The sequence below is a fragment of the Labrus mixtus genome, chromosome 11 (assembly GCF_963584025.1).
Source record: "Labrus mixtus chromosome 11, fLabMix1.1, whole genome shotgun sequence".
Taxonomy (NCBI): domain Eukaryota; kingdom Metazoa; phylum Chordata; class Actinopteri; order Labriformes; family Labridae; genus Labrus; species Labrus mixtus.
The window spans coordinates 14995830-15011223 of NC_083622.1; the positions used below are offsets into that span (position 1 = coordinate 14995830).

Genomic DNA, 15394 nt, shown 5'->3' on the forward strand with positions numbered 1-15394 from the left:
AAAGGTGCTCACACTATGCGCTTACATGCCGATGTTTAGCAGATTCATTTTACCACATTAACCATTAGAGTCAGGCATCCTAACATCTGCTTATTAGCACTTCAAAGTTCAGCTCAGGCTAGGGTGTGTGAAGATGTTTGATTTTAAAATGACTAATTCCTACCCAAAATTTCCCGAAAATGTTTCAGAATTATCTCTCCTGTTAGGTCACTCTTATTTGTAAACATTTAATCTCAGCTTTATAGTTTCACAGAAAATACTGAGGATAGCAACTCTTTCCTCTTGGTAAGACAACTCAAAACAACATCCCATGTTACCATGGTAACACTCAGATACACCATGAGGACAGCACAGATTTTAATTTTTGGTTTGACAAACATATTGAGCATACATAAAGATATAGAAAAGAGTTTCAAATTGTTTTTAATTTGTCTACTGGAAACTTCCCCGGGCCGAAGTGGTGAGTTCAAGTACCACAGCATCTTGACTCACAGTCACAGGTCTGCACTGCATATTTAAGAGGAACATTTTGGTGTTGGTAAACTCAATTAATTATTTTGTAAAAGGCCCTGGTTTACTGATGAACACATTTTTCTTGTTCAGTGAAGAAAACATAGAAGTTTGAAATAGCTGCTCAGCCATTCACATTATTTTTTCTAAAAAAAAGAAAATATTGTATACCAAAAGTCAAAGCAAAAAAATGTTCTGAAGAACTAAATGGCTCTTAAACGACCGTCTCTTAAAGGCTTTGACGCTCAGACAGATATACAAACAAAGACAGTAGCATTCATGCCAAGTATTGTAGTAATATTGTATATTATTTCTATCCACTTGGCAGATACTAGATATGAGATACTAGATGTTGGTCTCCAAAAAATTCACAGCTTGTAAGCATACAAAACCGAAGTTGGGAAAGAGGTTCAGGGGAAAAATGTATTGGACTCAGGAACAAACAATGGCACCGAAAGCAGGGTGTCTCAGACTCTACATATGAATCCATTTAACAGATATTGAGATATTTTTCAGGGGTTCAGACAAAACAATTTAGCAAGACACAGGATACATTATTGTGGGAGTGAACATTAACATTAGCAAAGAAGAGAAAGAGACAAGGAGTTGAAGAAGAAGAAAAATAGATTGAAGAGGGAAGAATACAAAACCTTGGAGAGAAGAGGAAAAGAAGAAGTGGAGAGGAGCGAAGTAGTGCCAGGAGGGTAAACTTCGAGAGCTAAGGTAAACAGAGGGGGCATTAAGGGGCTGCGGAGCCCATTAATAAGGGAGAAAGTTGGAGGAGAAGAAAAATATACGTCTATTCTTAATATAATTCAGCCATAAGCTCGGCAGCGGGAGACTAGATAATAGTGCTGATGGTGTACTTCACTGAGCTTACATAAGGCTCTCCAGCAGCCTTAGTATGGTGGCTCAGTCACTGGTCGTCTATCTATTATATTGCATACAGCTGTGGGCCGCCACATTCTGAAGATATGGATCATAGTGCTGAACGCAGCACTCACATCACTTCTATACTGTTTACCTGGAGGACTGCCCGGTGCGAGTGCTCTCTCTACTGAAGCAGCCAGAATGAATGAGGAGTTGTGAACCAGAATGAGACATCAAATCTTTGAGAAAAGTAATAGCTAGTCTGGCAGAATCAGTACAACAAATGACTTTACATTTATTCAGACAAATGATGCTGGAGAGGGACCAGGGCTGGATTCAATTCAAAAGACTACATTTTTCTGGTAAATGCTTCTTAGTTAATGTGGAGCCTCATTGTGGTTTTTATTCTATTTAATTAATGTAAGTATCTGAAGTGCTTTGTTAAATAAATGATTTACATTTGTGAATGATTACATTTCGGTTACAGCTTGGCGATACACAAAACGTCAAATAAGTCTTTTTGGATCGCACTATCAGAGCTTGGACTCATCGTACAGATGTTGATAAAAAGATGAACATAAGTTTTGTACCCACACATTATTCTTTTAAAATACATTTATATTGTGTTTAATATTAGGTTGGATTTTTTTACAGGATGTTCTCTGTTAATCGACAGATAATAAATCTGCAGCTTTTCAAAAAGATTAAATCGTTTAAGTTATCTGCAAAAGGTAACATATTTTTTACGGTCCGAAAAAAAATAGGTTGACTTTTTCAAGTATGTCAAATTTCTGTTGCTAGAGTTATCAACAACAAAAAGCCAAAAGAGATCTCAAAATTAGCAAAGTACTCAGATCTGCATATTACATGAAAACAGTACTACACCAATTAAATATATATATTTTTATACAATAACCTCGTTTATAAAATGAAAATTGTTTATCAGTGTTCATCATCCAGTACAAGGTGTAATGGGAGTCAGGCTTTTTCTTTTTCTGGACCAAAACTGTGGAACTCTCTACCTCCCAACATCTGTCTCTCACCCATGGTTGGTGTTTTTAAGACTCACCTTAAAGCACATTTCTACTCAATTGCCTTCATGTGTCAATAACCCGTCAAGCTCAAGGATCCATAGCTCTGTAAGCTTTGTGTAAAAATGTACATAATTGTTCTTTCATTAGGATTGTTGTTGGTCTTGTCTGGTACTTTCTTCAGCTTTGTTTTTTTCTATCAGCACTTTGGATTAACAGTGTTGTGTGTATATAAATAAAGTTGACTTGTCCTAACCCAAGCAGCCATACCAAACCTTATAGACTAAACGATGATGAAACGATGAAACGTGATGATTTCAAGACAATCTGACAGAGCAAACAATTGTCCCTACAGCTGAAACAACTACTTGGGACCATTTTGTCAATTGGTACATCATTTATGTCAAAATTCAAGCAAAGATGCAAAGCATGCTGTGTTTCTACTTTCCTCTGTAAGACTTCCACTTGTGGTTGACGCAATTAATAATAGAAAATGATGGCTAATACACTGATAATGAAAAAGGCTGACAGATGCAGGCCATCCGAGATTTAGATCATGGAATTATCTGGGTCAGGACCTAAAAAGTACTGAGCATTAATAGTCAGGATTGCTTTCAAGCATTATGATGATTCTTGTGTGACTCTTTTCCTCATCCTACCTGTGTGAGTGCTAAGATTTATAAAATGATAACAAAAGTGGTTTATTTCTGATTCCACAGAGCAGTCACTTTCACAACTGATTTCTTTCATGGCAATGTAGGTACTGTTTGATATGATGAAATCTTTATATGTATCAAAATCAGATGATATGGTCTTTCACATCAGGATTTAATATTATTCTGATGTGTCTCATAGTTCTACTTCAGGTAATTCTTCTCAAATCAAATGTTGTTCACATGTCGATACAAACATGAACACCCAAGGTAACAACTTGCCTACTAGAATCTGTTGCTCCCTTCTCCTTTTCTTTATTAAAACAAGCCTTAAGGTTGGTTAGTTATTAATTCTCCATCTTCACCCAACCACAAAGCTCCCCATGCACCATTATACTATAATTACCTCTGCCCTCTGTTCTCCCTACATAAACAAGCACGGTAATTTCTGTGCTGAGAAATAAAGTGCAACCAGAGAGCAGTGTAGCGTGGCTAGCACTGCTGCCTCCATATATCACAGCAAACAAAACCGCAGCCATATTTCAGCCGCTGCCAGCCCGCTTCATCCCCCCGGAGCCTCTAGGTTATAATTCATGGCAAACTCCAAAAGTCACTGAAGCCCGAGACTCGCTCCCACCGCCACACGTCGTCCGGGGTGACGCTTACTGACCCAGAAATGTATCTCTGGGGAGAGAAGACCGGGGTAGACTTGATGGGATGTTTTTTTTTTTTGTTTGGCTTTGTTTTCTTTTTCTTGGGGGGGGTCATTTAACTCAATTTAGAAATGTGAAAGACCCCCTTGTTACACACACACTCACACAATTGCCAATGAGCATCTGTCGCACACTCTAACAGCATGCCATAGCTGCTGTTGTAACAAAAATACTAGCCCACACTCAACCTCACATCACTTCCAAGTCACACACATTGTACAAAAAGCCCCCCCCCCCCACACACATCGTCATAGCAACCACAGCATGCCTTAGTTTGCAGCTGCCATAGAAACATCAAAAGGCCAAGCCATCCATTGAAACAGACACAAACAATTATTTTGTCCCTCTCTCTCGTACGATCATCCTTCACATCACCTGATCGATAAGGCAGCAGTAGTATGACCTTCAATCTCTAGCCAAACCAGATATATTTCCTACCTGATATATGGGCTAATTCTTTGAGATTTAAGCACATTGAAGAAGGCACACTTGTTCCCACTAAACCAAATGTAAAATATGTATAAAACATGGACATAGTCTCAGTTTTCTGAAGAGGTGTTATGAAGCTCAGTGGTCACATTGAAAATGATCTCTCAAATTTACTTTTGATCAATCCATAAACAGGAAGAGCGGCGAAGAGGAGGCAAGCCTTAAACATCCTGGCAAACAGCTACAACTCACCAACCTGTCAGTCAACCCCTAGCAACGACTGGGGACCACAACAGGACGTTTTTCAGCCTATTCGACCGCGATAACACACAAGTGAACAGCAGTGTTTCCCCTAGGTTTACAGCGTTGGGGGGGTGGGGATAAGCCGACATGCCGACATGCCGACACGGCGACACAACGACACAACGACACAAACACTTGGTGTGAATCTTGGTGTTCATGCATTACTTTTAATGACAGATGTCCTATCGGAAAGGTATCCTTAAATGACTTCTTTCCCTGATTTCCGACTCTATCCACTATCATATCTCTACAGTAAAGGCACAAAAAGACCAAAAATAAATCTTAAAAAAATAAAAAATAAATATATATATTTTTTTGCTTGACCTTGGGGGGGGGGGGGGGGGGGGGGGGGGGGCCCAATATAATGGTAGGGGTTAACACTGAACAGTGTTCTTGCTCTCTCCTGCTCCTTTTCATTGTGACAGAGCCACACACGAAGCTGAAAAGCACTGACTCTTTTTACGTCCCTCCCATAAATGAACCACTTCTATACCTCTTCTGTTAAATGCTAAATTATGACATTGTTTAGGAGGTGGGGCTTGACAATATGCTTTGGTGCTGATTTTTTGGGGCTGATTTATTTTTGGGCTTTTGTGCCTCTATTGGAGAGATAGGACAATGGACAGAGATGGAAATCAGGAGAGAGAGTGGGGATCGACATGTGGGAAAGGGGCCACAGGTTGGACTCGAGCCTGGGCCACTCGCATGGAGGACTATAGCCTCCATACATGGGCCACGCGCACTATCCACTGCGCCACCAGCGCCCCATTGGGGTTCCAAATGTCTGAAATATTTGGATAAAGTATTGATTGTTGGGATTTTCATTTAGTTTTTAAACAAAAGTCAAATCATACAAGAGGAAAAACCGATGTGCTATAAAAAATCCTCCCCTGTACAAAGAAATGAGCTATGGAGACCATACTGGCTTACCAGGCTGTAAGCATTTGTATTTCTGCTGAAGGCATTCTAAAATGGGATTTGCATGTTTTTTACAGCCAGCCTCAAGAGGAAACATTTGAAAAACTGCAGTTTTTACGCTTACTCAACGGCTTAACTTTTAAATTCTGGAGGTTTCCAGTAGCTGATCAATGAAACCACAGAGAGGTAGGGCCGCTTATTAAGCCGAATTGTATGAACTCAAATCTATCTCCTTCTCAATCATTTGTTATTCTTTCAAAATGAATTTCTCCTGATAAACTAATGACGTCTAAAAAACCTGCAAAGAAAGCTTTACACAAGATGTCTGAGCCTGGCTGCAGGAGCTTTCTTCCCCTCAGTGACAAAGCATTAGTGAGGTCAGACACTGCTGTTGTGATACATCCTGGCTCACAGCCGGCTTTCCAGTTCATCCTAGATGTGTGTGAAGGGGGTGAGGTTGGGGCTCTGTGCAGGTCAGATGTAACCTATACAAACATTTCTTCATCGACCTTAATATTGAGCATGGAGACACTGTCATGTTTGAAACAGGAGGAGAGACAGTTTTTCCCTACTTATACAAAAAATAGACTCATACATATAAATAATTGTTTTTTGCAAAAATCAGCAGCAGCCTGCCTGAGTGCATGCATGCTGGCCACATACTTCTGGCTATGCTAACAAAGTCTTGAGCTGCAAGCCCAAAGAAGAGATAAGGATAGGAGAGCTCTGGTCTTCTTTAATTATTCAATCGGCAGATACTTACCTGTACAGGGCACTACTAACCAGCACTGGGTTGAGCCAGCTATCTGTAGCTTCAAATGTAGCCTTAGTTCAACATAATTCCTAATTTTGGACTAAAATGATGCACTACTCACATTAAGGTGTTACATCTTACACCCAACCATATGATGTAGCAACATATTGACAGAAACCACTGTGCTTCCATAAAGATATTGAACCTTTGCCAAACATCGTTTATTCCCATAAAACCCCACAACACCTGCCAATGAGTGTAGTGAGTAAAATCAGTGGAGTTTCCCACTTAAAGACTAAAAACATCGAGTAAACAAGCCACTAAAAACAAAAAAGCAAACTCACCAGTATAAGCTATCCAACCAACTTCGACAACTGCACACAATGGATGCAAGTTAGACAACGTAGCCTTGTGTGTGTGTTTCAGTGTGTGTGTTTGTGAGTGTAGAGTAGATACTGAGCCCTGGATCAGTGCAACAGTGGATGAGGTGTCTACCTTAATCCCCTTTTAGTCTTCTCTGTTCCCCAATGGACCCTGCATTGTGATGCAGAATCACTGAGGCACCTTCCGAGCCTGTTTGTGTGAGTGTGTTTTTGTGTGTGTCTGTGTGTGTGTGTGTGTGTGTGTGTGTGTGTGTACACCCAATCAATCAAGTGCTATGCCTTGACGCAGTATCCGGTCAGTTTAGCATCTCTGTTTTTATCACCTGTGTCTGTTCTCCCTCAAAGTTTGTGACACTTCAACTCTGAGGCTTCCTGTCATTTCCTTCTTGTCTCTCGATCCCTGTTTGCTTGCTAAGCCTCATTAACAATTAATTACCAATCAGCTAGTCAAGTCACCCCTGGACCGCCAGGCTTCTCAATGATTCATTAGTCAGGGTTACACAAAGCTGTGACACATAAACACATACACAGACAAACACACACAAACGCCGTCCTTGTCTGTCTCTGACTGACGCACACAAACAAACACAGACATTTTACACATACACACAACAAACTTAGACATTAAGGCAAGCATATGAACACATGATACACTCCCTCACATGCACTGCACACACATATACACACATACACACACACACACATGCACACACACACACACAAACTCACTGGGTGCCTGTATCTAATCTCAATGTCCTCATTAAAAAGAGATGCAGGAAAACTGATTGAGTTTGAAATACTATGCATACAAGGATCTCAAACTTAGTTCAATGTCAGCTTGAAGGGTTTTTGACTAACTTTGAAAGTCTTGTTTTTTGAAATCGGAGAATTTAGAAGAAGATTTAGGCATATTTTTGGTGAGACATGACATTAATTAGAAGACCTCACAATCTGCCTCTTTCCTGCATGATTCCATAAAGTCAAAAACTCCTGATTAAATCTGTCATTTTACCACTGCTGCAACATCAACCCCCAACATCCATCACCTTGTTTTCCTCTGGAGTTGAGATGTTGATTTTCCGACGGATAAAAGCCCACTGAGCTGAGACATGCTGATGAATATGGGCGCAAGATTTTTAAATGAGAAAAAGGACTTTCAAGGGCATCTGTTCATTTTCATTAATTTTCAAAGGACTAAAGTGTGAAGACCTTTCTAGTCTAATCCACACATTTTCATTAACTGTGGAAGCCGAAGACCAAAGACATAATAACCTGTCTAAGAGCACTTTTTTGTTTTTTTTACACAGCGAGTTTTCAGTCCTAATAAGGGTTGAATTATTAATCATTTTTAACATAATAACAATAAATCTGTGGGCCAAATAACCAAAAGAAATTATTGGCTGCTGCCTTGAAAAATCCCTCTCCCCATGCTAATTCTGTGTGTTGGCTAAAGTTTTCTGTGGATAATTAGCAACGTTTCTCTGCTTGCTGGAATATTAAGACATAATTGGTTGATTCCTTTTTTTTTGGGACTGTCAAAAAAAGAAACACATCAATTATTAGAGTCAGCAGATATGATCAGGCTGATAGGGCCTACAACAAACTATTTGCGTAATTGTTTTTTTTATATGTGAGGCTATACAACGTATTATATTATAAATATATGTCAAGGGCTTAGCAATAATCTTAGCAGCGATTTAAAAAAATACGGATCCAACCCATCAGAACAACTGATTTCTTAGTGTCAAAGTTTTTTAAAGCAACACATTCTTCCAGAGGACTCAAGATACATTTTTAACCTCAAGGTATCTCTTCACTCTCTGTAACTGAGAGACATGCTTCTCACACACACAGGCCCAAAGTACACACATGCACAAACAGGACCTATGGACATGCATTACTCGAGGGATGTCAGAGTGGGGCTGCACACGAAGGAGGACCAGAGCAGTTGGGGGTTCTGTGCCTTGCTCAAGGGCACCTCAGCAGTACTCGAGAAGTGACCTGGCACCTCCCCAGCTACCAGACAAACTTCCATAACACATACTTTGGTCTGCACTGGGACTTCGACCCTCTGGTTCCCAACCCAAGACCCTTCAATCTGTGCAATTACTGCCCCAGACTAAGCTACTGCAGTTGACCTAGTTAATTACGCTCATGAATAAAATCAAAAAGTTGTCAAGTCCGTTAATCTTGAATTTTCTATAAGGAGCATATTTAGAATCTCTATTACTCATTATAGAGATTGTCATTGTCTGGAATCAGGCTCAGCTAATCCCAGTAACACAAGTAAAGAGCATATAAACATGCTTGCTCGAAGAAGTGTATACAATATCTTTTATTTAAAAAACAGGGCTTATGCTTTGGAGGCTTTGTGTCTCTCACCGCAGCAATTACGCATTAATCGTAGGCAGCCTTGGCTTTATATTTGTTAGAAGCATTTGGTCAAATTAAGTTAAGGAGCGTTGACTTTTCAGGCTGTTTAAGGTTTGGTAAATGGACTTGAGCTTGTATCGCGGTCTCTCGTCTGTGGTTCTATCATTTGTGTTAAATACAGCGAATCACAAAACCATTACAATCTATCAGAAGCAGAAGACAACCAGTGCCCGTTTAAATCCCCCATAAGAATCAGTGTGTTACAACTAACTGTAGGCAGGGATACAGAAAGGTAAGACAATGTTTCCTTAGGCACAGAGGGCAGTCTATAACATCCACCAATTGTCCTAAAATATTCTTTAGCGAATTCAACTCAATTTCCATTTGATCGTTCTGTCTGTGTTGTGGCTGTGTAGATGCAGGTCTAATGGGACACACAAACACACAGCGTGCAGATCAACAACAGAGTACAAACAAACAAACAAACAAACAAAATCGATGACTCTGAAAACAAATATCGCTATACTTCGCTGTATCGATTACTTCACACAGCCCCAGTAGATGGTGGTCCGCACTAAGTTGAAAATGTATATTACGGTTTAATTATATTTAAATATATTTGTTTAAGAATGTAGCCTTAAATAGTTACACTAAGTTATGATTATGATCATTTTATAGTCCTCTATATTCTGATCACTAATGAATTATATTTTTCCTCTTCAGAATCGTATCAGTATCTGTCTAAAACAGCACATCTGTTGTGCACTATTTATTATTTTATGTCTAGTGATGCTGAAAGACATGAAGTACAGAAGTCTCACATGATATAAATATGATACACAAATGAACTTGTTTAATGCTTTGTGGATCACAAGGACAAGCCTTTAGTTAAATGTTTACATTTCCATCAGAATATGTGTCTTACTTATCAGAAACTGAGGGTTGAAGAAGCCTATAAAATCAAGACTGTGATGTCAAAATGTGCCTGAACAACACTTTAGCAGATTAGGACTTTGCTTTTGTTGAAGTTTGAAATGGGTCTGCAGCAAACAAAAAAGAAAAATCCTGAGGCACAGATAAGATTTACTGCCTTGTTCAGGGGTCCTCTGCTGTGTGCTGCTGAATAACTTGTTTTATTTTCTTCCTAGATTTTCCCAGCTGGATTAAAAACCAGCGACCTTCTTCTGACCTTAAAGCTACTACTGCCCCTCAAAGGAACATTTTATCAGTGCCTCCACACACCATGAGCCACTAGAGCTAATTGCACACATCGACCAGCCCAAATAAAGATTTTGACCAGCCTGAAGCTCCGATGCCTTTGGATAACTTTGCTCGTGTTTCTCTATTTCTCTAGTTTTTCAACAGTTTATCCCTCCTGGTGTGGTAAATTACATTTGTCAATTTACAGCACAAACACTGCCTTCATTACTGCACACACTGATACACCTACAGCCTCACCAGATTAAAGCAGGGTGTTAGTGCGCGTGTGTGTGTAAATGTAGGAGAGAGAGGATGTGGAGTTAGTTGAATTAGTGGGTGACCTTGGGGCAGTAATGGACAGGCAAGAATGATGATGTGTTAAAATGCACACGTACGCACACGCACGCACGCACGCACGCACGCACGCACGCGCTCACACACACACACACACACACACACACACACACACACACACACACACACACACACACACACACACACACACAGAGAGTATCAACATGTCAAGCCGAGTGTTGGCTGATGTCATTCAGGGGGCTGTGCTGTTTGCTTAGGATGTCAGGTTGCTTCAGAAGCACAAGTGCAAGTCAAGAAAACAAACCACAAGCCCCACTGAAAGAAATGTAGCTTGTGACCCTCTTTTTTCTTTACATTGATTAAATCTTAATGCTACATAGTTTAATCAAACTTTCTGTATCAATGCAGCAGTCCTGGAGCTCATCAACTGTCACCTGACAGCATTACAGACTAGAGACTCTGAAAGACAGCAAACTGTTTCCAGGTTTCCAATGTAGCTAGTGATGAAGGACTTCAGGCATGATTTAGTTTTCCATGGGATGGTCATTGTTTAAAGGCTGACTTGGAAGCTTGAGAATGGAGTTGGAGGCATCGTCTAAGAGCTCATTTTTAGCTAAGCTACCAAAATCAAATAATGAGCAGTTCTCACAAATGCACTCCAAAATAATTTCAGTATGACTGCCCCTGAAATCCTCCTGATCTCATTTTTCACACATGCACCTCAAAGCGGGAAACTATCACTGTCAGACGAAAGGGTTGGCAGGGGGTCTCCTGATGCAAGACATGACGTAAAAAGAACGATACAGAAGAGGCAGACGAAGCAACAAAGTCCACTTTACGTCACAATAATGAAAATATTTGCTTTTATATCAATGCTACTTGTATTAATTTTACAGAATTACAATATATAAAAGAGTGCAGAAGAACATACTGGTGAACAGAAACAAAATGCAGCAATTTAATTACACAGAGATCATACCGGTCGCGTGCAGTACAGTCTATGGCCATGCTCCAATCACAGAGAATAAATGTCAGCATTCCCTCCCACTCGCTCAAGGGGAGTTTTCCTGATATTATCCTGCTGGCTTTTCTCACATCAGCTCCCTCAGACTTTCTGCAATAAAAATTACAAGGGGGCTGGCAGCAGAAACCTCAGATAAAGTCTGAGTCAAAATTTGGCTGTTTGCATTCATGCATAGAGCTCACACCAAAAAATGATTTTTAAGGAGTTAAGGAGAAGTGTTATAGCACAAATGGTTAGAAGATCCAGGATTGCATGATGTCTGATCTGCCCCTCATTTTTGCTATTTAAACATTTTTTTAACCTTGCTGAAACACTAGCGGAAAATACTACAAACAGAAACCAGAACACTTCAGAAACAAAATCTTGTGTCACTTGATTTCAAATTCTGCATTTGTATGCACTTAAAGACGGCAACACTGCATCTGGAAATATTTGATGGACTTTTTTGTACTTGTTTCAGACCAAATGGTTAATTTAGAAATTATTAGAATAACTGATCATTAATATAATTATAAAATGCAATAAGATAAGATAATCCTTTATTTATCCCACAATGGGGAAATTTACATTGTTACAGCAGCAAAGAGCAAAGAGAGCAAAGATTGCAGACAAAATAATGAAGGATGCATCATCATGGTATCGTATATAAGTCTGATATTGACTCAAAGAGGTGGAGTATTGTTGACAATGGGCTGATCCTTGGGGGAGATCAACAAAATTGATGAGAGCAACCCTTCAGGGTACTTTGCCCAAAGAAGGCCGGCCCCGCCCCTTTCTGGGACTTAATAATTAAGGGCTATTGGGAGCCCAAAACATATACTGTAAATGACAACTTTTCTGAACAAGGATCAGCATCAGAACATTATACAAAATAAAATAAACAAAGTTATAGGTGTGCATGAATGTCTATTCAGTCTGTGTCCGTCAACCTGGACAAACAAACCCATACTGTGTCATAAACTGACATCACATACCTTAAATTTGAAAAAATATATCCTGACTAAAAGCTAAGGTTGTCAGTTTTTTAGAAAATAATAAATAATGTTATGTAACCTGGTGATATTATAATTTGTTTGTATAAGTGACTTCAAGTGAAGTCAGAAGGCTCTGAGATGAGGATGAGAAGGTGTTATGTCAAGCTAACAAACTTTTGATTTTAACAGTTACAGGAGGTTGCAATCTCACACTTCTAATGCTTACAACTTGTATTACTTCTTGCATTTAACACTGATATTAGATCGTTCCTTGGTACCTAGTATAGCTGCAGGTATCGGATCGGTATCTGTACTTAAAAAGTTGGATCGGTGCATTACTACTTACCAGTATACTTCTTGTGGACAGACATGAAATTTCATGACAAGACATATTTACTGAAATCATATTCTCATTTACAGAAGAGGACTACACAATTAGATCACATTCTTGTCAGGAATAGTCTCCCTCTCTCACACAAACACAGAATTTGCCGTGTTCAACCGATTGCAGGTCATTGGAGCAGGTGCAAATTCAGTGCTGCTTTCAAGGGCATCTCCACAGCAGTGATGGATGGATCAGCGGCTCTAGTTCGATTTATCCATTAAAATCCCCTTGTCATCCTGATGGGGATTCAAACTGGTGACTTCAATCTTTTCATTCATGATGCAATTTGAATGTAGTCCTGAGCAAAGCAAGTCAGGAATGTAAGGTGAGAACTAAAGCTTGTTGGCTCAAACTGCCTGCTGACTCAGATTATTTTTGGTAGGGAGTCGGGCATGTAAAGTGATTTACAAGCAATTGATACAATAATGAATGTGAGCAAAGTTTTAAAATCCTTTTTTGTTCCTTTTTGCTCACAAGCGGTATTTTGTCAACACATAAAAATCCATGACATCTGAGTGCTCGTCGATGGACTTTTTTGTACTTGTTAAATATTAATAAAGTGTTTTATTTGAGTGAAATGTGTGAACATGCATTTTCAGCGAATGATTTTGTGCACCAACCTCCTGATCTGTTAGTCACTAAGAAGTTCCTCTAGAGATATTAGATGCCGAGAGACCTCAGGCAAGTCATGCAACAATTCAACATGTGGCAACATTTTTTATCATTTATGCCTCAAGTGAAACTGGAAAAATATTCGCTGTAAATGAATATGGAAAACATTTCATAATAAGCCGAATGGTCAGTCTGAACGAGAATTGTAGACAAGCCTGTTTTGAAAACAATTATTTTCTTAAACCCTAGTAAGAATCTCAAAGCTTGGCGGACCTCACGGACTGAAAGGTCAAATGCTTACTCTGTTGTTTTTGAGAGATAAGCACTTTGTCTTCCACTGCACTGCTTGTGCAGGAAATCAACAGAATTACCATAATGTTCAAAACGAGCATGAATAATTGAATTAAGGCTATTTGACAGAGTCACTGTAGAGGCTACTGTTTCTGCAAAGTGTCCTATCTTGTTGAACTCGCAACAAAATGGTAGACAGTCCCTCTACACTCGTGTGTGCCAAACTTCATCCACAAACTCGTGAGAATACCGACCAGAGCTGAGGAACAGCAGGTGGTAGCCTCCTGCATTATACATACCTACAGTATCTGCTGCTCAGCTCTACACAGTTAACATTTCAAGGCAGATGTTGTCAGGCTAGTGATGATGACGATGTTGCCCTGAGTGCAAACATACCCAGAACCCTGACCAGGCTGGACTGAGCCCACAAATCCAGCAGCGCTGCGCCCCAGAAGCCATATGACGCACACCTGTAACGACTCCTCTACTCATAAAGAGAAATACAGCTGCTCATTTACATTTAAGACCCTCCACGTGAATCTGCGTTTATTTGAAGACAACTAGCCTAATCTCTACTGGAGGCTGGGTTGGTAGCAGTGGACCGGTGGGGCTCCGCTTACTGGGGCTACAGTGATGCCAAAGACTGTCATAATGAGGGTTAAATATACGCCACAGATGAGCCTCATGCCAATGGCGCGAAGTAGCAAAACTGAAAAGAGCAGAGTGTGTTTGGTGAAAATAACTGGAGCAACTAAACGGTGAATTACAGCCAGCCTCTTCGTCTATCCGCGGTGCAGACCACCAGAGACACCTGCGTGCGGATACGCAGTCGAGACCGTTTCCCGGTCCAGCTCGGTGACATGTCGCAAGTGGCACCTATAAAAAAAAAAAAAAAAGGGGGTAAGAAAAGAACAGCGCTCACCTCTTTCGTGTTGACGATGCCTTTTACGTATTTCCCGAAGACTGAATCCACGAAGAAGACGCTGGACAACACAGCTAGGCACAGGAGTCTTTCCCCGACCCTCACCTCCATCTTTCTCTCTCCCCCGCTGCCTCTCGTCTGCTCTCTGAAGCTCTCTGAAGCTTGTCTCTGAGCGCGCGCACGGAGGAACGGCTCGAGCACGGAGGAGCTCGTGGACGCTGGTTGCTCGCAGTGCCTGTGTGGGCCCCCTCCTGCAGCTGAATCTGGCTGCTGGATGCTATGAGTTTGAGACGTCTAGTTGTTTGGAAGGTGTGTGTGTGTGTGTGTGTGTGTGTGTGTGTGTGTGTGTGTGTGTGTGTGTGTGTGTGTGTGTGTGTGTGTGTGTGTGTGTGTGTGTGTGTGTGTGTGTGTTTGGGGGGTATAGAGCGCGCGCTCCCGGTTCCGCTCGTGCTTTGAGAATGCGACACGTCCACACATTAAAAATGCCATCGCTGATTGCAATCATGTTTTCATTAGAGGTCACACACACCTCTAATGAAGTATTACTTGGACAGATGATGACTGGGCTTCTGGCTTAAATTATGCCATCACCAAACAGCAGGCTATATATCAACAGGAGGAGGGTCATAATTGGCTGCATTGCTGCTGAATTTCTTTGAAAATCGTTAAATGTTCAACATGCCTACAGTCCTGTGTCTATTCAAAAGCAGAGATGGAATAAATACTCATATTTT

At 40.4% G+C, this 15394-nt stretch overlaps 1 protein-coding gene across 1 annotated transcript in view; it reads right to left on the reverse strand.

Annotated features, from left to right (window-relative positions):
- tmem145 (transmembrane protein 145) overlaps positions 1 to 14997 on the reverse strand; it is a 41677-nt gene extending 26680 nt beyond the window's left edge. Inside the window, exon 1 of the mRNA XM_061050238.1 lies at positions 14661 to 14997. Coding sequence (XP_060906221.1) covers positions 14661 to 14771 — 111 coding nt within the window. The 5' untranslated portion in view covers positions 14772 to 14997. The remainder of the gene's footprint in view (positions 1 to 14660) is intronic.
- Positions 14998 to 15394: the final 397 nt, after the last annotated feature.